The 25,571-nt window shown below is 39.1% G+C and overlaps 2 protein-coding genes across 7 annotated transcripts in view; one reads left to right on the top strand and one right to left on the bottom strand.

Moving 5' to 3' along the window:
* Nucleotides 1-1,816: 1,816 nt before the first annotated feature.
* LOC142965097 (signal transducer and activator of transcription 1-alpha/beta-like) lies at nt 1,817-12,830 on the top strand. Of its 2 annotated transcripts, none has more exons than XM_076105824.1 (24): nt 1,817-1,954; nt 2,347-2,474; nt 3,194-3,338; nt 3,490-3,582; nt 3,819-3,896; nt 4,013-4,091; nt 4,193-4,281; nt 4,928-5,079; nt 5,215-5,376; nt 5,476-5,568; nt 6,234-6,293; nt 6,456-6,485; nt 6,600-6,690; nt 6,873-6,914; nt 7,230-7,313; nt 7,482-7,583; nt 7,812-7,947; nt 8,669-8,709; nt 8,825-8,901; nt 9,048-9,187; nt 9,661-9,837; nt 10,214-10,277; nt 10,406-10,490; nt 11,363-12,830. In XM_076105824.1, the coding sequence occupies exons 1-24, from the start codon at nt 1,832-1,834 to the stop codon at nt 11,474-11,476; spliced, it is 2,385 nt and encodes a 794-aa protein (XP_075961939.1). In that variant the 5' UTR covers nt 1,817-1,831; the 3' UTR covers nt 11,477-12,830. The 2 variants fall into 2 exon arrangements, with proteins under 2 accessions (XP_075961939.1, XP_075961949.1); XM_076105834.1 differs by having other exon boundaries at nt 1,827-1,954; nt 2,314-2,474.
* The window catches only part of glsb (glutaminase b), a 40,016-nt gene continuing 26,231 nt past the window's right edge, over nt 11,787-25,571 (bottom strand). For 2 of the 5 annotated variants that reach the window (XM_076105870.1, XM_076105904.1), the window contains 4 exons: nt 17,820-17,881; nt 17,236-17,312; nt 16,425-16,488; nt 11,787-14,952 (listed from right to left, as the gene is read on the bottom strand). In XM_076105870.1, the coding sequence (XP_075961985.1) occupies nt 14,805-14,952; nt 16,425-16,488; nt 17,236-17,312; nt 17,820-17,881 (351 nt within the window). In that variant the 3' untranslated portion in view covers nt 11,787-14,804. Of the gene's footprint in view, nt 14,953-16,424; nt 16,489-17,235; nt 17,313-17,819; nt 17,882-20,273; nt 24,588-25,571 lie in introns of those variants that run through there. The other 3 variants (XM_076105895.1, XM_076105879.1, XM_076105887.1) reach the window with 2 other exon arrangements.

Below are 25,571 nucleotides of genomic sequence, written 5' to 3'. Positions count from 1 at the left end.
ATATTCACGTAAGCTTGCTTCTTTATTTCTGCATCACTGGTACCACCATCTGGTTCGCCCAGAGTTTGCCTGTGTTGCATACACACTCACCCACATGATAATTCATTCAAATATTTGAGGTTAGCTCATCTGCCACCTATAGCTCAAGATGAGGCATCGCAAGGTCTACGGATACCGCACAGCAGACATTTATAGGGTTTTTATTTTTAAAGCAGCCGGAAGTTAAGCGTAAATCTGCCTACTTCTTACTTGATGCACGCTCCTACAGCATTTTTCCGGAAACCACGTGGTTCCCGGAGAGCGTTAACAAAGGGCGGGTGTGTTGTTTCTGGCTTTGTGGAAGTAACCCATTTGAGGTCAGGGGTGTATATTTTCATATTTTTAAGATAGGCCTCCAGAGAGTTGATTTTTGTAAACTATCATCAAACTGATCTTGCTTGTTTGAGTCAATTATTCTAAACATCATCCAGGTACAAATAGCAAACATACACACTCTATCATTTGTTAGAAAAAGGTTGAATATCATTTATAACGGATTATTGGTCCTAATTTGAAAATATATTATCATGTTTATTAACCACAGACTACATCCAGAATATTGCATAAAGCCCCCATTCTCATATAATTGGTAAACACTATGCAGAACCTGACTGTAAGATGCATTTCAACCAACAACCCTGCAATCAGAACCATCCAATGGGGATAGACTGAGTGGGTTCTGCACCTTTGGCCCCACCTGACACCTTTCTCTAAAGGATGGTAGGATGGGAGTGTAGGGGGCTTCCATTAAGAAAAATGTGCCCAGTACCTGTGAGATCAGGTCCAGCTGCCGGTCAATAATACGGACATCAAAAACACAAATTTAAAGGACAAAAAAAAACGAGAATAGAAAATAATTCATATTAAAAGATCATGATGGATATTATTATGAGAACATAATATTCCATATTCATTACTTTGTGTGTGGATTAAGCAACAGAGATGCAATGTAAAAGGTAGATGTAGTGATAGGTGGATTTTTTAAGACAGCCATGCTAGCTTCCCTCTGCCTCTAGTCTTTATGCTAAGCTAAGGTGGCTCTAGCGTCATGAGGCCCACAGACATAAAACTGGAGTCACTTTATTTGAGTATTTCCATCTTATACTGCTTTATAATTCAACTCCCACTACATTTCAGAGAGAAATGTACTTTCTACTCGACTTATTTGAAAACTTGCAGTTACAATGCAGTTGCAGATTAATAATACAAAATGTAACCACCATATAAATTAGGGGGTGTTAATGGCTAAAGATAATACTTTATGGATCCCTGGGGGGAATTCACAAGCCTCCTTGCAATATTGTAAAAAAATAAGACCCACTTTTGTGAGCGGCAAGATTAAAGTGATGAATACATTAATTAATATTCAGTGATATGTAATAATCTAAAGATAGATCAGAATGCCTTTTTGTGCTGTAAGTACATTTGTATGCTAATGTTGTACTTTTACTTAAGGTTTTGATTGAAGGACTTTTTTTTTTACTATCTGAGTACGTCTTCCAGCTGAGTTTTGAAACTTGCAGACAGGAAACATAGTATATGCCTGTTTTCCAAAGGGTTAAAACCTCAACTGTTAATATTAATATCCAACACCACCCTTTGAAGCCGGTGACATCGAATGTATCCAGCAAGCTATTGTTAGATGAACAGAACCGCCAATGTAAAAATGTTCCTGTTGTATTTTGAAGGCGGAAATTAAAACTGTGTAAACACCGGTCGACTTGACACCACTCAGCCCGGACGATTTCTCGAGAATCACGTGGTGTTGCGTGGGAGTGCCCGGAGGATATAAATGAACGCTCCATTCTTCCTGAATCATATGTTCATAACCGAGACAGTCAGGACATATTCTATTATATATTATACCATCCCGCACGAACAGTCTATAAACAACGAGGACAAAACAGCCACAACTGTAAGTTATTTTGCTGTCTGTAGGAATACGGAAGAACAACCTATGTTTTGTTTTTGGAACTGTTTCGTTTTAAGTTGGATATAAAGTCGATCTTAACGTGCGTGGTATTAAACCTAATTATTGTGAGTGTTAGTCGTACTTTTTAAGTGATTTGGCAAATTATCTGCTATTATTGTTATTTTTGTTATTAATAATATCAGCAGTGTTGTTATTATCAGTATCATTACTTTTGGTGGATAAAAGACGACACAATTGAATACAATTTTAAACATAACTCAAACATAATACATTCTCGATTGTGAGAAAATAAATCAAAACGCATTATGCGTTATTGACTTTCTCTCTGTGATGGTGTTCAGATGGTCTCTGTTTGTTCTGACGGCTAACTGCAGATGGCCCAGTGGCAGGACCTGCTGAAGCTGGACTCAGTCCTCCAGGGCCGAGTGAGCCAGCTGTACGAGAGGAAGTTCCCCAAAGAGATCCGCCAATGTCTGTGCCTCCCCATAGAGAGCCAGGACTGGTAAGAGAGACACACCCTGAGCAAGACACTGAACCCCCGGCTCCCCGGGCGCCTGTCATTGGCAGCCCACTGCTCCCTATATACAGGGATGGGTCAAATGCAGAAGTCAAATTTCGTGTATGTGTATATGTATATGACAATAAAAAGGGTTTCTTTCTACATCTGGCCGTTAGGGGGCGCTCATCTATAGGTCCACGGTGTAACTTCAGCAGTCAGTGTGTAGTAATTGCACGTTTGTCAATACTGTGTATGCCATTGATAAATGATAGGGGTCTTAAAGTCACACTTGCGTTATTGCCATTTAAAACTCTTTTGTAGGTGAAATCTAGTGGTTTTGTCAGTTTGTATTGTCCTTAAGTGATGCATTTTACTTCAAGATGTTTTGCTTAATCTAGTTACCACAAACTAATTACAAATTATTAACCAATGCTTACAAAAGGCACATAGAGTGGAAAAGATGGGTAGGTCCTTTTTTGTCCAGGTGACCCCAATATACTGTAAATAAATTGTTTTGGGACACAGATTATACACCCCTGTTACAAATATACAGTTCAACTGTCTGGATGGCCCAAATTTGTATTTCTAATTGGTGGATTTAGATCTAGTAGATTTACCTGTTTTCACTGTTCAGAAATGTCCCACAAAGTGTGCCCTCATTCAGCGCACATAGACAGACACAATCCCTAAGTGAATGTACATTTGTGGTTGCTCGTTGACAGGGATTCGGCAGCTGTGGATGAAAACAAAGCAAGCATTTGTTTCCATGTACTCCTGGAGTGTTTGGAAGACCTGCGGAACTGTTCTGTTCAGGAGAACAACATCTTGCAGGGACCTAATTTTTCAGGGATGAAAGACTACTTGCTGGTAGGACAGACATGCTGTTATGTGAACTGAACTGAACATTACATTAAATATTTAAGTTGGATTTACCTTAATTTGTATACTCAAAACAGAATGATTGAAACCTCTTATTGATTTTGTGTGTATGTGATTATTATTATCTTGTTTAACTTAGAAACTTGAAGATAAGCCTCTGAACTTGGCCGTAATCCTGTCTGAAAGCCTAAAGGAGGAAAAGAAAATCCTGGCTTTAGCCTCTGAAGCACAGGTAAGATGGTATCAGATGGATGAACTATTAACTAATAATGTGCTAAAGATTATTCAAATCTGAGTTTTGTTTGATTTTACTATTTTGTTCCTGCTCTGAAGGGACGTATCTAAACCCTGTTTTTTGCACTTTTGCAGAGCACCCTGAAATGTAACTTGCGGTTCAAAAGTCACACACTGTGATAAGAGTCTGTTTTGTAAAAATTATTAATTTGTGAAATTATATGTCTTTGTCAGAGTTGCAGCAGTCCAGCCATGAATCAAACATGGAAAGAGTTGGACAACAATGTCAATGAACTGAAAAAACTGACTTCGGTAAACTCACTTGGACTACACAGTTTGCTGGTTTGTTTTCCACCTGACAGCCATCCTGGAGGGAAAAAAACACACGTCACCATTTCAAATTTTCTGACTTTAAACTCTTAACGCAGGAGGTGAAGAAGGAAATGATGTTACTGGAGTTCTTAAATGAAAACCTTGACTTCATACAGAAGACCTGGCCAAGCCAAGGTACTGTATGGTAGGAGACAAAAAATAAACAGGTGGCAGGTTTGGTGTGATTTTTTTTTTTTTTTTTTTTGCGTCATGGATGCATCATTTGTCGTTTCCAGTGGAGCAGCACATTGGATTGGCCAAGTCTCATGCTGTTGTGGAAGAGGAATGTCTTAAGCGGACCAACTTAATCACACAAAAAAAGCAGGTACTGTAGATGCATGTTTGGTGAGTCGTTGTTGACACAGCACAAACTGATAAACCACTTACTTAATGCGTTTTATGCTTTACATGTTGAAAGCAAGCAAGTTAGTTCCAACAGTGTTGGGTTTGTTGGGTATAGATTGTTATTCAAAGCACGTTTTCGCCCATTACGGTTATTCTTTCATGGAGTTGAAACACTTTACGTTGCTGTTTTTTAAGTTATGGATGCTTTTCTTGATAAAATGCTTGATATAATGATTGTAAGCCACAACAATTTTTAAATTATTATCTCCGTCAGATCTGGGGGATCATAATGTCGGTCGTGCGTGTGCGTGCGTGCATGTATCTGTCTGTCCGCAGCTAATCTCGCATACTGGACGCATCAACCTAATATTTTTTGTGCTCATTTATGACTGTATGCTTGAGGCATGGTTGCGGTGATTTATTGTTTTATACCATCATTGACTGCTGACTCATCACTCTTCTTAACCGACTGGTAGGGGCTGCAAGTGCTCAACAGCCGCTTCAGCACCAAAAGGCATGTCCTAGCAATCAGCTAGGCTAAAAGCAAGCCTCAACTTTTCTGTTGCAAGCCACATTGTGGCCTTTGTTGTGGCTCAAAAACCGAATGAACTTTTTTTGTCATGCAGATGGTGCTGCAGCAGATATCGAACATTTTGAACCTGGCACAGAAGATTGTGGCCACTCTCACAGATGTGGAGCTACCTGAGTGGAAGCGCAGGCAGCAGATGGCCTGCATTGGAAGTCCAGCTGACGCCTCTCTGGACCATCTCCAGAAGTGGTGAGAACGTATTAGCACTACCATTGTCATGATCCGTGTTGAGGAAACGTCTGAGTGTCGCATGTTGTCACACTGAATACCTTATAACAAACTCGATGCTATGTGTGCCTGTGTTTGCTCATGTTGTATGTGCAGGTTCACGACTGTGGCGGAGACGCTGCTGCAAGTACGCGAACAGCTGCAGAAATTGCAAGACCAGAACAAGAAATACAAGAGCGCTGATGCCTCCAGCCTCACAGGTCCCATGGCAGAAATTGAGAAATTCACGCTGTCCTTGTTAACAAAACTTCTTGCAAAGTGAGACATGGCGTCAGGGCTCTTCTGTGTCATATATTACAGACTGATACATTACTCTTTCATATTGTCGACATGTTTTGTTGTGGTCTTGCTTTGCAGTGCTCTAGTGGTTGAGAAACAACCTATCATGTCGAGTTTACCACAACGACCTCTAATACTTAAGACTGGTGTGCGGTTCTCAGTGATAGTGAGGTAAGGCTGCACCTAACACAGTGTTGCTCTGCAGGCTACTTCAGATGAATGATATGTCTAATACATAATTGTCAACTGTGGAGCGATTTTAGGTTACTTAATTTGCAAGAAATTAGCTTTTTGTTTCACGCACAGCACTTTTTGAACGTGCCGTCTGGTCAAATACAGCACTGTACTGTAAGAGGTGTTACTGTAATTCATATTACAGCAGCTGCCTTTTCTGTGGAATTATGAGCGTTAATCGTAAATGCTATCGTTTTCTAACGTGTTGACATTAAATGTTCCATGTGTGAAGATAAAGCCACGTTAATCTTTTCCGCATCAAATACTTAGTTAGTGCCAGTAAGCTTGGAAAGCGTCTGTGTCATTTTTGTAGCCTGCTCCTTTGCGGAGGACGGCAGCTGTCGTCAGCCTGGATTCATAGCAGTAACAATGGATTCCATTTGCCACAAAAATCCTCACACCAACCCGAACTTCTAAAACTATTTTATCAGGCCTTGACATATCAAATTAACTTATTAACATTTTATCTTAGTGAAATGCCAAATATGATCTTCAGAGCATAAAAACATAATTCTTAAAATAGTTTTGGGATGTATTTTATGGACAGATGGAGAGATTTTTTTTTTTTTTATTCTGCCAGTATTTGTTTCTTCTTTTCTCAGGTTCTTGGCAAACCTCCCAGAGTTCAAGTGCCTGCTCAAAGTCAAACCTGTATTTGACAAGTAAGTCAAAGAAAAGTTTTATCTTACGTAAAGATGTTTTCCATTACATTTTTAAAGGTTTTTAAATTTTTTTGAATTGATTTTGTTTGTTAGTTTTTTAATAAAAACTCTTTAGTCTTTGTTTTCTTATCAACCTTTTTTATTTGTTTTGTCACCTTAAAGAGATGTTGAAGAAGCCAAGACACTTAAAGGGTAAGTAAAGGGAAACAAAACAATTTTAAAAATCTGAAGTGTAAATTTACCTATTCTTAGAAACTACTGATACATCTTTGGACATTAACGCTTTCCGGTCTGATGTGGTTGTAGGTTCCGTCACTTTGACTTCAACAAGGACGACAGTAAGGTGTTGGACGTGGACTCGCTCTGTGGAGGCTTGGTGGCAGAATTTGGTCACATGGTATAAAACTCCTCAAACTGCTTAATTTAGAAGCTGAAGAAGCACTCAACCTTTGATCATTGAACGAATATATAGCTTTGTGTTTTATGAACATACATGTTATATATTGCACATCAAACAAATATAGTAGAGTATATAATGAGTGCATTATCTGAGACACTTTCTTTTTTTTTTTTTTTCAGTCACTCAAGGAACGCAAAGCAAGAACCAAAGGATCACATGAGGTAAGATGAGACATTCAAATTGAATTAACTGCTATTTGTACTCTATACACCATGTCTTGGTCGCCATCGGCTGGCTGTGGACATTTAACAACGTTTACAGCTCTGAATGTGTTCCTCATCTGCATGAAAGTGGAGCCAGTTATCCAGCCAGATGTGGGCCAAACTGTGTTTTGAAAAGAAATACCTCTTGGCATCTGATACAAGTGTTTCACTTGTATCAGATGCAATTAAATGTTATTTCCCCCCCACATTACCTCTACGTGCTTGCAAATGATTAAACAAATAATTCTTCCTTCTCTCTTTCTTCTTCATCAGAGTCGTCTGCTGGTCACTGAGGAACTCCACATCATTAAGTTTGTGACAGGGTTTCAGCACGCTGGGCTGGAATTTAACATCGAGGTGAGTAAACGCGTCACAACACATTTCAGTCGGAGGCGTTTCAATTTCTGTGTGCTCTCTTTGCCGCTGAACTGAAGATATTATTGGCTGAAGAGGAGGCCCTATTGGAGCAGAACAATTGTAGCCCGGCTGTTTATTTAACGGCCTCCTCCTCCTGTGTTGGTCCAGGCCAGCTCTCTGCCTGTGGTTGTCATCTCCAGCACCAATCAGGGCGTCAATGCCTGGGCCTCCGTCATGTGGTACAACATGCTGTCCGCCGGTGAACCGCCGGTAAAGCCATCACACTTCAACACAACAAATAAACAATATCAGGCTCTGTTTAGCTACATGATAGGACACATCCAGATTACACCAGTCGTACTTTGGGTTTATGCCTCTTTTTTCTCTTCTACAGTTTGTACCATTTCCTTTCTTCTTATTGTTTTGCACAGCTTCATATTTGTAAGTCCAATTGTCCAGTCTTGAATCACATTTGAAGCCTGTGACTCTGTTCTGCAGAACCTGTCGTTGTTTGTCGACCCTCCTCCACTCAGCTGGCAGCAGCTCTCACAGGTTCTGAGCTGGCAGTTTATGTCCGTTGGCCAACGAGAGCTCGATGAAGACCAGCTCTCCATGATACGAGACAAAATTTTGGGTGAGTGCTCGACCGCTTCTTGCATGCAAATTGAACCACGTCCCTTTCTAGTGTTTGTTTGGAAGTTGGTCTAAATTGATTCTACAGAAAATAAGAATAAAACATACTGTACTTCCACGAAGGATCAGTATTGGAGACAGTGCAAATAATTTGTGAACTTCTAATAGTTTGGCATTTTGGAAAATATGCTAATTCGCCTTCTTTCTAAGTGTGAGAAGAGAGGTTTGATACGACTCTCATGTCTGTGTTATAAGCTACAGCCAGGAGATGGTTAGCTTAGCATAGCACAAATACTTGAAACGGGGAAACAGCTAGTGTCTCTCTCTCTCTCTCTCTCTCTCTCTCTCTCTCTCTCTCTCTCTCTCTCTCTCTGTACAAAAAATAGATGTTAAAAACAACATATTTTGGTTTTACCGGGGGTTATGTAGTCTACTGGACTATTTCTTGACTGGGCACAGTCTTTATGCTAAGCTAAGCTCCGCTTCTGAAGCTTGATACTGCAAAGACAAGAGAGTGGATCTGCTCATCTAACTAAAGAAAGCGTATTTGTCAAACTATTCTTTTAAAACACTTTCAGCGTCATCTAATTATATTTAATTATATGAGAGAAAAGTGAAAAAAGCAAGTGTGTCCATATTTTTGTTTTTGGAAACCTGTGTCAATATTACAAATATAATTTCATGACATTTCTTATTTAGGCTAACTGTTAGTTTCTTCACAGATGATCCTGATGGTCTGGTTCAATGGAGCAAGTTCTCCAAGGTGAGCGTTGAGCAAGATTCTGGTCGACTGTTGTTTACACTATTTCTACAACCTGAGGGACTTCAGTGTGTGTGTGTATGTTTACATATTGACTTTTTCTTCCCTGTGTGGACAGAATGAAAATGCCTGGATTTGGATTGATGGAATCCTGGATTTGATCAAAACACACTTGGTGAATCATTGGCGGGATGGGTAAGACGCAGCCCAGTCAACTCAGCAATGTTTTACAGTTTGTTTTACTGTTTGTGTCATTCACAATAACCAAACATTTCTGAGTAGTATCACATTATACTTCCCAGTAAACTAAACACTCCTCATATTCTGTGTGTGGGTTTCAGGTCCATCATGGGGTTCGTGAGCAGGGAGAGAACAAAGGTTCTGTTGCAGGAAAAACAGACCGGGACCTTTCTGCTACGCTTTAGCGAGAGCAACAAAGATGGAGCCATCTCCTTCAGCTGGGTTGACCACTGCAATGATGGTATGTTTAGTAGGATTTTAACTTTATGGGTTTCAGACAGATAGCCTTTCCTGACACGGCGTCATGTGACTTATTTCAACTTGTGCAAAATCCACGTATTCATGTTTTTACATTAACTTTGTATGTAATCACGTCGCACAAAAATGTTGCTTTGTATTTGGTGTGGACACACCATAACAGCATTTTCGTTCCCTGCCACAGTTTGTGTCATGTAATAACAACTAAACACAAAAATATATATTGTTTTAAGATGTCTCCTTTATTGTCCCTCCACATAAGCACACCAAAGCTAAAGCTAAATACAGCCCAAACAAACCACCATGAACTGAGAATACATAATGTGCAAATGATCATTGTGGCAGACTCGCTGCCTCCAGTGCTCCTGTCTTGAGTGAAATTATTCCAACACCAGACATTCCGTTATTTATCTCTGTGTTCGCTTACTTTTCTCTCTGTATGTGGTTCCCTTGTAGACGCCCATGTATATGCAATAGAGCCCTACACCAAGAGTGAGCTGTCGGTCAAGGCTCTGCCGGACATCATTTACAACTACAGTCTGCGAGCCGAGAGAACGCACAGGAATCCACTTATCTACCTTTACCCAGACATCCACAAAGACGCTGCTTTTGGACGCTACTACAACACCCCTGGTATTGTCTCATGTTTGGCTTTCACCTTGAGGACAAAATTTGAATTGTTTCATGATTGGTACTTTTATACCCCATAAGTACAGGAATTTAAATAACTAAATAAATGTTAATATTCCTAAAAACTTTATATATATATTCTTCTAGATACGTATTGTCTAATTTAACATATATTGCATAACAACTTGATTTGACCTTCATGCAACGGTTGGAGGAAATGAAGCTCCTCACACTCGTTATGATTAATGGGTTCATAATGTTAATGTTGCAAATGATGCTGAGATTATCCAGTTTAAGTCAGTTCCGTGTTCTTAGTAGCATACTATACTTAATTGAACATGAACCGTGTAATATTCTCTAATCACCTCTGTTCATGCAGAAACGCCGGCAACTAAAAAGATCAAAGATGACTACGTGAAGAGAAATAACATTCCTACCTCTGAGTAAGTAAGATAATCATGTTTGAACAAAAAAATACATCAGTATCAATATAAACAGTATTCACTATTATTCTATTGTTCAATGCTGTATATGAGGAACTTGCCTTCATTTTATACGTTTTCTTCTACAGCAATCCTACGCCACCTCCGTCTCCACCTAGGAAGATGCCTTTTATGGACATGGACATGGATATGGACATGGACACAGACATAACAGTGGGTTTTGAAGTTTTACAAGACATTTCCCTACAGCGGCTGTTATTGATATTTTTGGCCGCTTTGGGGCAGTGGCACAAGCTGCTAACACAACATTGACGTATGAGAAATCAATAGCAGGGCTATATATCTATATTGTTCAGAGACGAAACATTTTCAGAAAGCTAAGGGCCCTGAGCTATCAGTCTCAATATGTATAGACACTTGACACAACACGCCATCACATTTTCAAAAATTATTTGCGTGATTCGTTTTTTTGTTCCGTTTTTAAATTGTAAACAGAACTGATCGGCGGACCAGTCTGGCTTGGGCCACCAGATGAATAGGCCAAGGGAAAACAATTTGTTGCACTCCATTGACTTTGTATATAACAAGGACAGCATGCAACTTGTGTTATCGTGGCATGTGGATATATCAGAAACATGTGGATATATCAGAAACATGTGGATATATCAGAAACATGTGGATATATCAGAAAGCTATGCAGTATGTTATTATGTTTGCAGGTGCCTTGGCTTACTACAATAACTTGCTTACACATAGCTAACATTAGCTTGCTAACAGCTAACTGGTCCCATCATCATTGTAGTTATCAACTGCAACCCTGGCAGACATAGTAGGGTAAAGCAATGGGTGTGAGAGGGGGGACGAGGACTCTTTCAGTGCATCAGAATAACATACCTTGCTAATTTGATCCATTTAATATGAAGATATTAAATAGTGCAGCTTTAACAATCATTCACCATTTCAGTAATTCCATTTCTTTTAAAGATGCAGTTTAATGAACAGATAACGTTTAATTTCCTTTGTTTGTATTAGACGGCTTTTCCTCTGCAGTTCATTCAAAACAAAATCTTTTTGTTTCCCTGTAGCTGGTGGATTTACTCGACTTGCCTGAACTCAACTTATTTATGTCTTTTCAAGAAGCATCAACTGAGACCAACTTCGAGACCAACTTCGAGACCAACTTCGTCGATTTTAATTAATTGCTCCTTCTGAAAATGTGCTGGGTCATTGTATCAGAATCAGACAGTTATCACAATGGGCAATATTAATGAAATACATGGAATGTTGTAAATCATGTAATTATTTAAGATTTTTTAAGATATTTTGCAAAACTACAAGCAATGTTACAAATTTTTAGGCAAGAGGTGGTTCTAAAATATTGTGTGATGGTTTTCTACTGTACTGTTTAAATGTGATCTGCAAACGTTTCTACTTGGACATGACCACTTTTTGAATATGTCAACAGAAGATCCTGCTGTCGTGCGTAAAAACACCAAACTGTACTGTGGATGTTCTTAACTTTTGTTTATTAAAATAAACATATCATTCCAGTGCCAAGAGAAATAACATCTGCATTTTACAGTACTGAACAACTTTATGTATACAGAAGGACAAACACAGTCAGTGGCCTACTGTCTTGGCTGCTTTTTCTCAGTTTTTTCAGTCTTGACCCCCCCCCCCCCCTACATCTTCTGGTCAAAACACACAAGCTTGCACTACTAAAAAATACCACGCTCTATTAGAAAGCCGTTCAATATAAGAAAAAACATTTCATAAAAAAGTTTAAGAATAGCACATTACACCTACTGAAATATGTGTCATTTTGTATTACTTTTATATATTTTCAGCAGGAGATAAATGGAGTCCCATAAACAACAAGTGTCACAAATGGGTTACCTGAAGAGTCAAATTAAGCCATGTATAACTGACTACACATGTATCACAAGAGTGAGTTGAATAGTTTGAATTTCTTGTAAAAATTAAACAGTTAATATTTTCCTCTAACGATAAACAGTGGATGTATTTAATTACTAGAGGAGCCTGAAATCAAGGAGTTTATCTGACACAACACCTACGTTTAAGTTACTGTCTTCTGACACTATTGTATGTTTGTTTACGCCAGTGCTAGGCCTACAGGTTGAAAGGATGGAAGGGGTGAAACAAACCTATATTGTCACTTATGATTGTATGAAAACTCAAGATTCATATTTTTCCTCCAAAACGAAATATTGTCAATATATATATAATTGCACTGAAACCTTTTATTTATGGTAAACAAAAATTAAATACAGATTGGTCCTTTAAAAGCTTGTGAGGTTGTCTGCCATTTTTTTTTTTTTAAATGAAAACTATTTGATGGATTGCCATGAAATTTGGGCCACTATGAGATTGTATTTATGACAAAATACCTGCAAAACTAATGACATCTCCATCAACCTCAGGTATATTCTGTTTGGTGCTAATTTGCAATGTGCAAATATTTAATAAACTCAAATGGTGAGCATGGTAAACACATAAGTTACCTGCTTAACATCGACATGTTTTTAAGATTAATCTTTGCCTTTATTTTACAGAGCAATGTCATTGTGAACATGTCAGCATGCTAGTGTTAGCATTGGGTTGTCAAGTCACATTGTTTACGTTAGCAGTTACGAGTCCCCGAGTCAGAAATACATGTTAGCCTCCGACTTGTAATTCCATGTCGTAGATATCTGGAATTTCTGACACGATATAACGATATCTCCCATTTGGTGACATGAACTATAGACATGTCCGCAAACTGTTAACGGAATGTCTGCAAATGCCCCACCGCTGGCCAATATAGCTAACATTAGCAAACTTTTAAATAAAATCCAATAAAAAATACATTTGATTAATTTGGAGCAATGTATTGTTTTGTTTTGATATAGTTTGCTTAAATCTGCTACAAATAGCCTACATACCACTACAAAAGTAGCTAATTTAGGCTATTTATCTGCTGTGATAGCAAGGTTAGCACTGTGGCGAACCATCTCGGAGCTGAACAGAGCCAGTCAAAGAGAAACTAGCTTTTTTTACTTTTTAAATCACCTCATTGGAGTTAATGTATACAACCTTGTTGATCAATTATTTAACTAATTTACATACATTTAAAGTATGAATTAAACTATACTTTTGACTCATCAGGTATTCCGTTACTGACACTTGACTTCTGGGGCTTCATAGGGTGAATATTTTTGTATTGTGTGTGTGTATATACATACATACATACATACACACACACTCACTGTGATCAATCATGAGACCAGGAGAAACCGCCACTTGGAATGTTACAGCATAACATAACATCCTGTGTCTTGGCACATTTTGTTTAGTTCAGGTCAGTTATTGTATTATATGGTTTGTTCATATTTCTAATCTTTTTCCAACTAAATATCGTTAAGAGAAATTCAGTACATTTTTGTAGTACAGACTTTGATTGGATTAGATCTGTGTGAAACTTTGTAGTGCATAGGTAACATCATACTTAAGTAAGAATTACTGCAAGACGTCCATACACATCGATAATTGTCAAAAGTTTTATAAATGGTCCTTGTGCTGCTGAAATTGTTCTGTGCAACATTGTGACTATCCAAGAAACCAAAGTCATTAAACCAAGTAAAAAAATAAATAAAAAAGGTATTCCTCATGTGCAGTCACGGAATAAAGATCTGACATTGCTGACATGAAGAGATGGAGGATGTGGGGGGGGGGGAAATGCAGATGATTTTTTTTTTAACTATGACAACAAAAATATAGAAACCAACTTGACTTCATCCCAGATGTGACAAATTACACAATCGTACATCTCTATAAATTTTACTCTTTAAAAAGTCTCTCTGTGAAATAAATACATAGTGCTTCTATTGCAAGTGTTCCCACTGAAAAATACATTTGGAGTACAATCTTTCAATTACTTGAAAGGAGATAAAGTTTCATTGAAACCTGCAGCAGTCAAGAGAACAATCTGAGAATATAGATGCAGCGATATGGAGATTAAACAGGCACATAACTGCACTGTCAGCGTAAGGCCTGTGGGCCTTTATACATTTACACAATCAGAGACGCATTATAAAGCTTATATCATAATTTCCACACACCTCACTATCTCACAAAACAAATACATTGAGAGTATTACCCAAATATTTCCAGGTAGAGAATAATATAACATGAGCTATACTGTAACTAAACTAATACACTTTGATATACTCTATAGCCTGGGATACCACAAGATTTACCGACACATTACATGAGTAATATACTGTAAAAATGATTGCATTACGGATACCCAGATGTTGTATAATTTGTTTGAACGGTATTGAGAATGTGCTCACTCACTACATTATGATAGAGGTGAGGGAGGGAAATGAAGGACAGCAGCGATGTACAGCCAGAAAGTAAAGCACACCAGACGGGAACATAGCAACAAGAACTAATTCATCACACATCTTCAGAAGTATGGTCCAGTGTGGCGTAGAAACCTAAATATTGCAGATGTGTGCCGCAGGTCTACAGCAGGCTGTCCAGGCTCTTCTCAACGCTCTCCTTGTCATCAGCACCAGCAGGCGGGCTGTATTTCTCGCTGTAGCTCTGCAGCATGGTGACCACATCGTGGTGGCCAAAGTGCACCGCTTCATCCATCGGCGTGTTCCCCCATCTGTACAAAGGAAACATATTAAAAGACTACTGGGTGGAAAGCATGGCGCGCTAACGCAAACATTACACGTCATTGCCTGCTGCCATTCTAAGCAGTTCATCCAATAGGCTACCTGCTCTACAGTTCAAAGGTCGCCAGCAACATTGCGAGACGTGTTGTGGTCATGCATTTCATTACATTTCTGGAACTCAATATTTGAAGCATTCTCACAAAACAATAAAGCCCAAATCCATATATTGCAGTCGTTTTTAGTTACCACTTGACTTGCTGTTAGCTTTGTGATTAATCTCATTAGAAACAGGACTGCCAATTCTTCCCCTTTTATACAAAGCATAATTGAGATAATATGAAGAGTCTTCTGACTTTCCTTTATTGATTATGAGAAAAGCTTATACTTCCGGTCACGTCAAGTCAGTTTTATTTATAAGATCACAGTTTTGCCCCAGTTTACAATCCTTACCAACAACTTGAAAGGTAATGTCATTTATAAACAGATATTTTTGCCTCAAAGCTTTACGTAAACCACTTCACTCTTCACCTTTTCTCTGTAGTCAGTATACGCCTACACTGTGTGGCTGACTATTTATACAGTGGGCCTGTAGATACGCAGTATGAACAGACTGTATGCTACACTAATGCATGAGGAGTTTACATGTTTCCTTCCTTTTTGGGGGGTCTGTATTGTTTTAGTTAGTACTTTCTTGTCAAAATGGAATCGGTTAATCATTTCAAAAAATATACTTGCACCAACTGTCAAAACCAGTGGTTTTGCACGATTCATCCTTTTCACTAAAACAGTACTGCCGTCTTAATATACAACCAAGTATATGACCAAATAAACACACTTATAGATTCATTTCCTTCCTGAAACAACTTGTATGAAACTTAATTTAAATAGTCATTTTAAAGTCTTTTCTTTCTCTTTTTGTTTCGTACATAGATTTCTTTTCATAAATGCATTCCTGTGCATGGATTGCTTTCAAAAGTATTCATTGTTTTAAATGCCAAAAATTACCAAACTATACTTTTCAGTTGTGTTTTTATTATGTAACTGCCATCTGTTGTTATTTGTTAAAATAATCAAGTCTTACAATCAAAGTGACTAATAATCCCCGTGTTTAACCCTTCAAAGCCTAGTGTCTGAATTAATATTCACATTTAACAAATCAAGTCGAACACATCTAAAGTTATGTTGTTGTTACGATGCTTTGGAAAATGGCCAGCAGAAATGTTTTGTAAGAATATGATTTGTAATCAATGGGGATCATAAACTGCCATTATGGTCCCTCGTACAAATGTACGACCTGAATTGGACCCAAGTATGTAACCAGGAGGACTGTGGGACTAACAAAAGATTCATCCTGCAGCTTATCGCTCATGTTAAAGAGAAAGCCACGAGATGGCTACATAACGAGAGCAAAGCGGTACAGATGGTGAGGAAGAGCAGGCTGATGATGGAGAGTCTGGCTCACCTGTCTCTGGGTACTGGGTTCACCTTGCAGGCCTCCAGGAGGAAGCGCACTACCTCTGTGTGTCCTGAGAGCAGAGCGGATGTTGGAAATACAAAGCATGCATAAACGTAACAACGTAAACAGGTTGTGGGCTGTATGCATGTATGCATGTATGTATGCATGTATGTATGTATGTATGTATGTATGTATGTATATATATAGTAAAAGGACAACAAAGATCTACACCCATGTGTGATGGCTGAATGCCTCATTCCAAAGCCATGGGCATTAATATGCCGCCATCACAGCCTCCACTCTTCTGGGAAGGCTTTCCACCAGATGGTCGTATTTAATTTCTCGTTTGTCTCCCAAATTGTTGTCACAAAGTTAGAGGCTATGGAATGCAATTTCCTTCAATATAAATAAATATATAAACTAAATAAATGAATAAATATGCCTATGAAATAAAAGTTGGAATAAACAAATGAGGCAAATAAATATATACATAAATAAATATAGAAAACAATAAACAAATAAATAGTTTATACTAGTAGTTTTAAAAGACTACTTTTATTTTATTCATAGCCATGTTTATTTATGTATTTAATGTTGAAAATAAATGGCATTCCATAGAAATCACCCTTTAGTATAAAATGTAAACATTTTTCAAATTTGGATTTAAGGCCCCTGATCAAAAACACACAAAATATGTGGACAAGGTTGCACATACTTTTGCATATTCTTATTATCCTTTTATTATAATCAGATTTTGACAACTGTGAAGTTGTGAAGTCAATAAGGATGAACAGAACGCCTTTAGGATGCAGGTTACCTTCAGCTGCGGCCACATGGAGGGCCGTTCTAGAGTCGTAGTCCCTCTGCTCCATGTCCATGGCTGACAGTGCAAACCTACACACACACACACACACACACAGTTCGTTTAACTAACTTTGTCAGTACCTTTAATTATTCCGCATCTTAAGATCTTTTGTGGGAAGCATTCCCTCCACATAGAGGTTATTATATATCTGGTGCGCTCAGGGGGACACAACTCCACCAACTTACAGACTGCAAGGGTGTAAACGTATATATAAACCATTCTTATACGGTCTCTCTTTCAAACATTAAAAAAATGCAAATGTATTGTGATTAAGGAAAGGCATGCGTGAACTCAAAGATACATACGAGTTTTGGTAAAACTCCACTAATCAGTTAAACTTCCTCTTGCTGCCACTTGAGATCACCAGTGTGTAAGAGAGAAGAGCATGTCTGCCATCTTTCTGTCTCTGTGAGCGTCACACAGTTTATGTTTTAAGAATGGACTCCTCTGGCTGATAAAGGTGAAATTAGCATGAATTCTTCTGTGGCCAACGTTACAAGTTAGTAAATGTAAAAAAGAAAAGAAAAAAAGTTGACCTCCTCAGTGCAGAGGCGTCTCCTGTGTAGGCAGCAAACAGCAGGTTGATGACAGACTTGACCTGTGGGCAGAGACAAAGAGAGAGAACATTTGGAGGACCACAGACTCACCCTATTTCCACTACCGCTCCACCAACTCCAGCAAGTTAAACCAAATTCTATTTCTATTTTTACGAGGGACTGGAAGGTATAAAACAGGAATGACTTCACATATCACTGATGGGGACTCGAACACATTTAACTTCAAAGCAGTTTTGAGTTTCAGGGTCTTTCATTGTCATATCAAACTTAGAGGATGAGGTTGGTTTTATTCTATAGTTTTCTTACGGTCAACAGATCCCATGAAAAAAGAAAGAACATCAGTCCGTCTCTCAGTACTTCCAGACTTCCCCGTCTGCGAACCTCAGACCCAAGCTACTGAAGACGTACATTCAAAAACTGCTCTAGTTTCATTATAAAAGGATCAGTCATTTCTTAGAACAACGGGTCTTTTAGCAAACGTTAAGAGAAATCAGGAGTAAAATAGTGCATTTGTTGGGGACTATTTTCAGCTGCGTATCAATACACATTTGGGAGCTCTGGTGAGTATTTACGGCAGCAGGGTGGTGTATGTGGGATTGTGGAAAATGACCTACAGTGTGTCTGTTCATGGTAATGAAGTAACATGTCCCCCAGTGCAACAGTGTGGCTCATTGATGTGTTTTTAAATGGACAACGATGGAGCTTAATGGATACACAGACAATACTAGTCAGTGGGATCAATTTAATAATAGTTTTGGTCTTTTCGTGGAATTTGTTGACGATGAGAAAAATACACTTAAACCAGAAGTTGGATATCACTATCTTAGTGCTACAAACGATGAATCATGTCCTATAAGCAACACTTCAGGAGTTGAAAACATAAAGAAACTTTGGAAATGTGAGTGAGAATAGACGCAAAGCCCTTATAGGTATTTCAATCCAGGCTGAGAGAATGTATCACACTATTCCAGTATAATATTATACTATGGATTAATAAGCAAGGGAATTAGAATGAATATGACCTGAGATGTTAACTTGCTGTGAACCTCGCAGAGAAGGATTTTTCAAACTCAAAAAACAAAAGAGTAGTAATAGTGTTTAGTGCAACAAGGGAACAATTAGGTATACACAAACTTCACCACTGCAAGAAGCACCACATCACTTTGTAAACACAGAAAGCCAATATTTCAGCCCATGCAGCAAAAAGGAACCACCTCACCAGTTACAACTATCAACAGCCAAGCTGAAGCTAAACGTCAAAGGAGTCGAGAAAAACACTGAAAGCAAATACTCTCGCAAATGATTATGTCAAGATTAGAAGGGCAGAAATCGAGACCGAAGAGAAGACAAAGAGGAACAAAACTATGTTGGCCTCATTTCACCCAAAGCCTCACTCCACCCAAAGCCTCACTCCACCCAAAGCCTCACTCCAGTAAGGCTCATTAAGAGGCCAATCACGGCTTCAGAAACAGACTCAGAGAGAGAAAACCTGTTAAAACACGCAACAGACACAAACACCCACAACTTCAGTTCTCTGTATTTCAGTTCATCGCAGCGTGAGGGTATTTAATTAAATGATTTCATAATGTTGCTCAAGAATGCACGAGAGCTTTTATCAGATTGGGTCAGTCACATGAAAGTTAGAAAACCATCTTTTTGTCCTCTGCACAAAATGTTTGATAAAGACACTTACCCAAAGAAATTACTTACTTTGAGAACTTTTAAACAGCTCGTGGGCCGCCCCTGAACTGAACTCTTCTCAGACTGCTTAGATTCACATCTAAACTCGCAGTACAGATTGTTTGAAGCCACTAATAATTTAAAGCCAGTATCCAAACTCACGTCATTGAAACAGGGTAAGTTACGGTTCTCTATACGACATTGTGAACCTTGATGTAGCAGCAAACAACTATTTGCGATGTAAAGATAGAGGAGTAACGTCTGCCTGAGCAGAGAAGGACTGAATGCTTTTAGTTCGTGTGAGCGTGACCTGCTGGCTCGCACTGTGCTTATAAGTAGGTTACAGCTGATAAGGCCTTAATGCCGGCATGCTATCTAAAATCAAAACACCGGGGCAGCATTTTGCCAGCGATGTTTGCTTCAGTAAAGAAGCAAAGCAGATCTTCTTCACGGCAGGATTGAGGAATCTGTGTAAAAGGAGCCGATGTTCATCTTCCCAACATTGCTCTCTTGTGACCCCTGAAAATAAAAGATGTCATCATGCGACCGCTCGTCACAAATTTTGCAACCAAAGACTTGTGAGTAAACTCAATGCTCGGAACAAATCCCTGAAAAAATATTCAGGAGTAAAACCCACGTTCCTACGTGACGATTTGTTTCTGGTAGCGGTGACCGAACTCAAACGATAAACCCCTGCTGATGCTAAATAGATACATAGTTTGTTGTTAAAGAACGGTTACGGGCACAGAGAAATTAGAGGATATATAATAGTACTTCATTTAATTTTATACAAAGGACACCAAGGCTAAAAAAAAAAATCTTAACACCCACTTTCACCGTCATGTTTGCAAGTCCATCACAACCAAAAACACTGAAGTCTTTGACAAGTTCATGTCTTAGTGCCGTCTTCTAAAAGCGGACAGGACCGATGAAGATTATGGAGACTTTACATACAGAATTACAACCATGTGGACTGAGAAAAGAAACCAAAACACAGAAATGTTAGGCGGTCATGAGCGTGGAGCTGCATGGCTTCATCTATTGTCTGTTTGGAGACTTTTGGGGATTTTACAATGTAACAAACCCATGTAACAACTTTCCAAACGTTCATATAATAAATCATACTTGTTGAACTACTCATAAATATCTGACCAAAACATTGGAGAACCTCACAATTCCAAGGTCACCAAATTGCAATGGTAGTGATAGTTTAAAAATGTATATGCAAATTCCATGTCACAAGCAAAATTGATGTCCAAGACACGCGTCAACATAGATAAAGACATGTGGAAGGTAATCAAGTGAATTTCAAACAGATCGATTACATGGGATTAAAAACATATTTATTAAAATCATACAAAAATATGCATGCAAGATGGAGAATGACAATTCACACAAAAAAAACAATAAATGAACACCGGGAAACATTACATACGTGACATGAAGCATAACAATCGGATGATTCCCATGGAAAGGGTAACTGCATTCAAAAGCCCCCTGTCATGAGTCTGATTGTACAGAATAATAATCACAGTTTGAGGAGAGAGAGAGAGAGGGGTTGCCAGTTACAAATTTAAAGTGTGACAGGTCATTTGCCCTCATGCAAGGCAACCCTCGGCTCGTCGGTCTGATTTTTCCAATCCAAAGATCGGATAATCAGCTCTGATTGGTTGCATTAGGGTGAGATCAGTCTGTGGACATGCAGACACAGTATTTCAGATGTTGTGCCAATGACCCAGTACTGCAGCAGCAAAGAGAAAACAAAGAGAAGTTTGCACCGTGTTTACTAACCGATTCCCTTCACTCTCACACCAGAGAGGCAAAACCGAGGTCGAGATGAGATGCTGAAATGAGAGCTACTCTTGGAACCTGATCACATCTGAGGTGAAACGGAGTATTCAGGACTCCATTACTGGAAAAACAACTGAAGCAAAATGAAGCAGGCTTTATCATCATGAAGGACATGACAACGATTACATCAGCGCTTCTGGAAATCCCCTACTTGTGCAGCGTTTGCGCAATGGTTATAGCAGATGAAATACCAGCCATAAATTGTATCAAAAATTTGGTTTGATATGGAAGTTTTAAGGATTATAACTTTCAAAAAAGCCTATTACTACTTTCAGTACCTCCTAAGAGGGTCCACTGCAAAACCTTTAGCGGGACGCAACACGGTCCGCGGATGAAATCTTTCAAAGAAACCAACAGAACCAACTCGACTTCTTGCTTCCTGTAGGAAACGTTTCCAACGAGCATGACTGATGACGGAGGCTTTTGAATACTTCTACCTCCACACAATAACCAGCAGAAACATGAAAACACACGTTATGTTAACAGAAATCCATGATATGAACAAAAAAAATAAAAAGTTATTACATGACATCATTGGCTCCAGCAGCCATCGCTTTGAGCTTGAGTCAAACACACCACTACAGTTTGAACAATGATTGAACAACAAACAGATTGACCCTTAATACCACTTGACACAGTAGAGCGACACCTAAGGCAGCTGCTGACATGACATTCATGTGCAAGTGTTTCTAGTTCCTGGAGGAGACGGTGTTAAAAAAAAACTTGGAACGTCGGAAGTGTATTTTCAACAAACATTGTGGTCTGCTGTTGAGGATCATGACTCATGTACAGACGCGCACCTAAAAGCTATATACACCTGCCACTATGTACATTCAGAGGAACAGCTGCTATGCATGTGGAAAGACGTTTTGATAATGTACAAGCTTACTAGAAGAGTAACACTTTAAGAACTTTACAAACAATACTGAATACTTGCTGTGTGTGTGTGTGGGCATACGAATACTCAAAATACACTTTTTGATTTATACGGATAAACATTTCTGGATCAGTAGACTTGAGGCATCTAACTCAATTTGATAACATCTAATAGATATTGCAGTCCCAAGTCCCCCCCCCCCCCTCTTAAAGTGTATTATACCCAAAAAAAAAAAAAAAAAAAAAAAAAAAAAAAAAAAAAAAACTGCTGCTGCTGCTTTTTCCCCTTAAAGCTTTTAACCCATTAATCATATAAACCATTGTTATATTTTAAATCTGCAATGCTTCAGATTCTGGAGGAAAGCGACTTCATTCCTCCACTAAGGCATCCTGTTTCGACCTATTGTTGTGTGCAGTGGGTTTGGAAAGCAGCCCAGATAAACGCTGCAGTCACCTGCTCACAGCAGAGAAGGTAAAGGTGGTACGACGACTGGTCGGGCCGCTACGAGAGGCTTTACCTAAAGGCCGCGGCATTGAACACACGCCACCGCTCTGCCAACATCATACTGACAAACATGGCATCCAGTCACAAACACAAACACACACCATCTAAACTCAACTGCAGCTCAGAAGGATGCAGCCAGTCCTGCGAGAGGCATGAATGAGGATACGTTAAGCGAGTCTCCATGGAGGAGTCTTGAAAACAGCTTGTTATAGTCATGTCACCTCTCTCCTGAGCAAACCTCTTATCACATTATCATCATATGATCAGAAAAACTAACTGCCCAGCACAAATACCTACAGGTTAAAGGTTGTTTTACTGCATATCTGTCCAATATGCCAGTTCTGTTTAAGTGGGCTGTGTTTTCTAAGTGAACGTCTATTGTGTATTCCATTTCTTTTTTTTAAAAGCTATGAAGGGAGGCACAAACGATGCTAAATGTCAAAGTCATTCCAATGAATGAACACATACAAATGTGCAGTTAAAATCTCCTGCAATTCTTTTTGCATACAAATAGACTCCAATGGGGGGTTTCCTCCTAATCTCATATCACAAATGTCTGTATTTATTCTACTTCAGACATCTTTCGGCAAGCATACTGCATTTCACAGCAAAGCCATATACATAAACATGGAACAAGTGCTTGTGTAATGTGAAGAAACACTTTAACATTAAACTACAATGAGGATCAGAGGGTCTTTGGTTCTTAGACTGTGTCTAAGGTAAGTGACTCAGACAAGCCTTCACTTTTTGGGTTGATTTTTCTTCATAGAAAAGGTCCAGCATGTTAAGATTGGAAAAGCAAAATACCTGCAATATTAACATCCCTTCAGCCCTTCATGGCTCACTTTTAACACAATGAGAAATTACATAATTGTAGTCATAACACTGCTGCACTCCAGCCCAGGCTTTCACAGCCAACTCATATGTCAACAATATTCTCCTTTGACCAAAAACTTCCCGTCAATAATCCTGAAAAAAAAACCTGCATTCTGTTATACTGATATTTTCATCACTGTACTGCGCTACATCCAGCATCTGTACTTATGGTCTAATATCAACATCAAATATCCAGCCTCAGTGAACTATTATCTCTAGAACTGAATGTATATTTTAAGACTGCTGGTCTAACAGCTGGCTGTCCTGATGCTCCACACGCGCAAACACGTCACAAAACTGAATTTCAAATCGACCCTTAGCCTACATTTTTTAATAAGATTCTAACAAAAACACATTTTAATAAAAGGGGGTGATACTAAACAAGAGCACAACCTGTGCACCAGGTCCCACACACACACACAGAAAACAAACAGGTGGAGGCTTTAGAGTTCATAGCAAAATTCAGCAGCAACCCATCTCATTGTTACCCATCACAAATAAAAACAAAAGAAGCTCCCGCGACTCTCCACAAACACACCAACTGCTTTACAGGCAATAAATAATCTTCTACATAATTTATGTAAACATATTCGAGGGTGAGGAAAGATGGTGGTGTTTGTGCGAGAGGTGGGGAGAGAGAGAGATCAGTGGAGGTGGGGGTGTGGGGGACAGGCGAGTCTCCCTTCTTTTGTTGTTTTTTTAAATTGAATTCCTCTCGGTGACATCGTCCATCCTATAGACTACAGTGGTGGAGCTGTCCTGGTGCGACTCGGTGGAGGACACCTTTTTCCAAAGAGGGGCTTTCAGAGTTAGCTCTTGCTGGAGGCTCTCGTAATCCATGGGTCCGATGGAGAACTGCTGTTTCAATTGACACGAACAACAAATTAGTCTCGCTCCTTCTGTGTGTGCGTATGTGTGTGCGTGTCGTGTCGTAAGTGGCATGTGGTTTGTCGTGAGTCCTGAGTGAAAAAAAAAAACAGTCCATGTATTGATTTACTGGCTAAATTGCACATGTTTCAGCACTTTGCTTCTAAGGCAGACAGACTTTGACTCTAGTTTGTCATCAGAGTGGGCCTCCGTGCAGGGTGTCCGCCATAGAACTTGTTAGGCCCGGTGGCAAATGTCTTTTGACGGGGGCTCGGCGCGGACCAGCGACAGACTGATGGCGGTATTTAGGTAGGGCCCTATAGTTTCTATGACAACAGAATCACGGACGGAATCACGGATTTGAGAAAAGGCTAAAAACCATTTCAGAGATGGAAACGCTAACATTCAAAATGTGTCCAATTTTCTTTTGCAGTGCAAGCAATATAATAAAGGGGGAAGGGTCGTTACCTCACTGAACTCACATTGGAGCCAAGCCAGTAGTATTCTACTTGTGTCTGACTGTAATAGAGCATCTTTGTTAGTAATGACACTGGGCTTTGGTTATGACACCAGTGTTAATAAGCTGTATGCCTCACTGTGCGGAAGAGACTGGGATCAGTCTTTGTGTGTAAGGCAACATCAGGTTTGACTTAAACAATGCTTTCATTACTTTGTAAAACTAAATGTAACAGATAAATGCATAGACATAAATTAACTGAATTATTATTTATTGAAATATTGGTATCTCGTACCAAAATCGGCTCGTTGTGACCGATCCCCTATCCAGTTATTTGAGTCAGTATTTGACTGATATCAGTATCGGTGCATGGTTACTGTTAATGATATTTAACATTAGCCAGCTCTCTCGATAATGTTTCCTATTATTGTCAGGAGGTGATGCTACTCACCAAGTTTCATGTGCCTTTGTGTCGTCTACAACACAGAGTCCATCGGGCGGATCAGTTACTGACATTTTGGCTAAAGTTTGCTAGGTACCGTTCTGCTTGTGATAGTTGGAAGTAAAGACCATTGATCTCGGACCTGCTGTTTACTTTATGTGCGTTCCAACCAACAGA

Source organism: Anarhichas minor, unplaced genomic scaffold (assembly GCF_050575085.1).
Source record: "Anarhichas minor isolate MPS153535 unplaced genomic scaffold, ASM5057508v1 ptg000004l, whole genome shotgun sequence".
NCBI classification, from domain to species: Eukaryota; Metazoa; Chordata; class Actinopteri; order Perciformes; family Anarhichadidae; genus Anarhichas; species Anarhichas minor.
Note: the sequence above shows the minus strand (reverse complement) of the source record. Positions and strands in the feature narration are given on the sequence as shown.

Bases quoted from the DNA above. Each gene is read 5' to 3' on its own strand.
- LOC142965097 (XM_076105824.1), top strand. From the start codon at position 1,832: ATGAACGCTCCATTCTTCCTGAATCATATGTTCATAACCGAGACAGTC. The intron at 3,583-3,818 runs GTAAGATGGTAT...TGTCTTTGTCAG, and splicing joins CTTTAGCCTCTGAAGCACAG to AGTTGCAGCAGTCCAGCCAT. The intron at 9,838-10,213 runs GTATTGTCTCAT...CTGTTCATGCAG, and splicing joins ACGCTACTACAACACCCCTG to AAACGCCGGCAACTAAAAAG.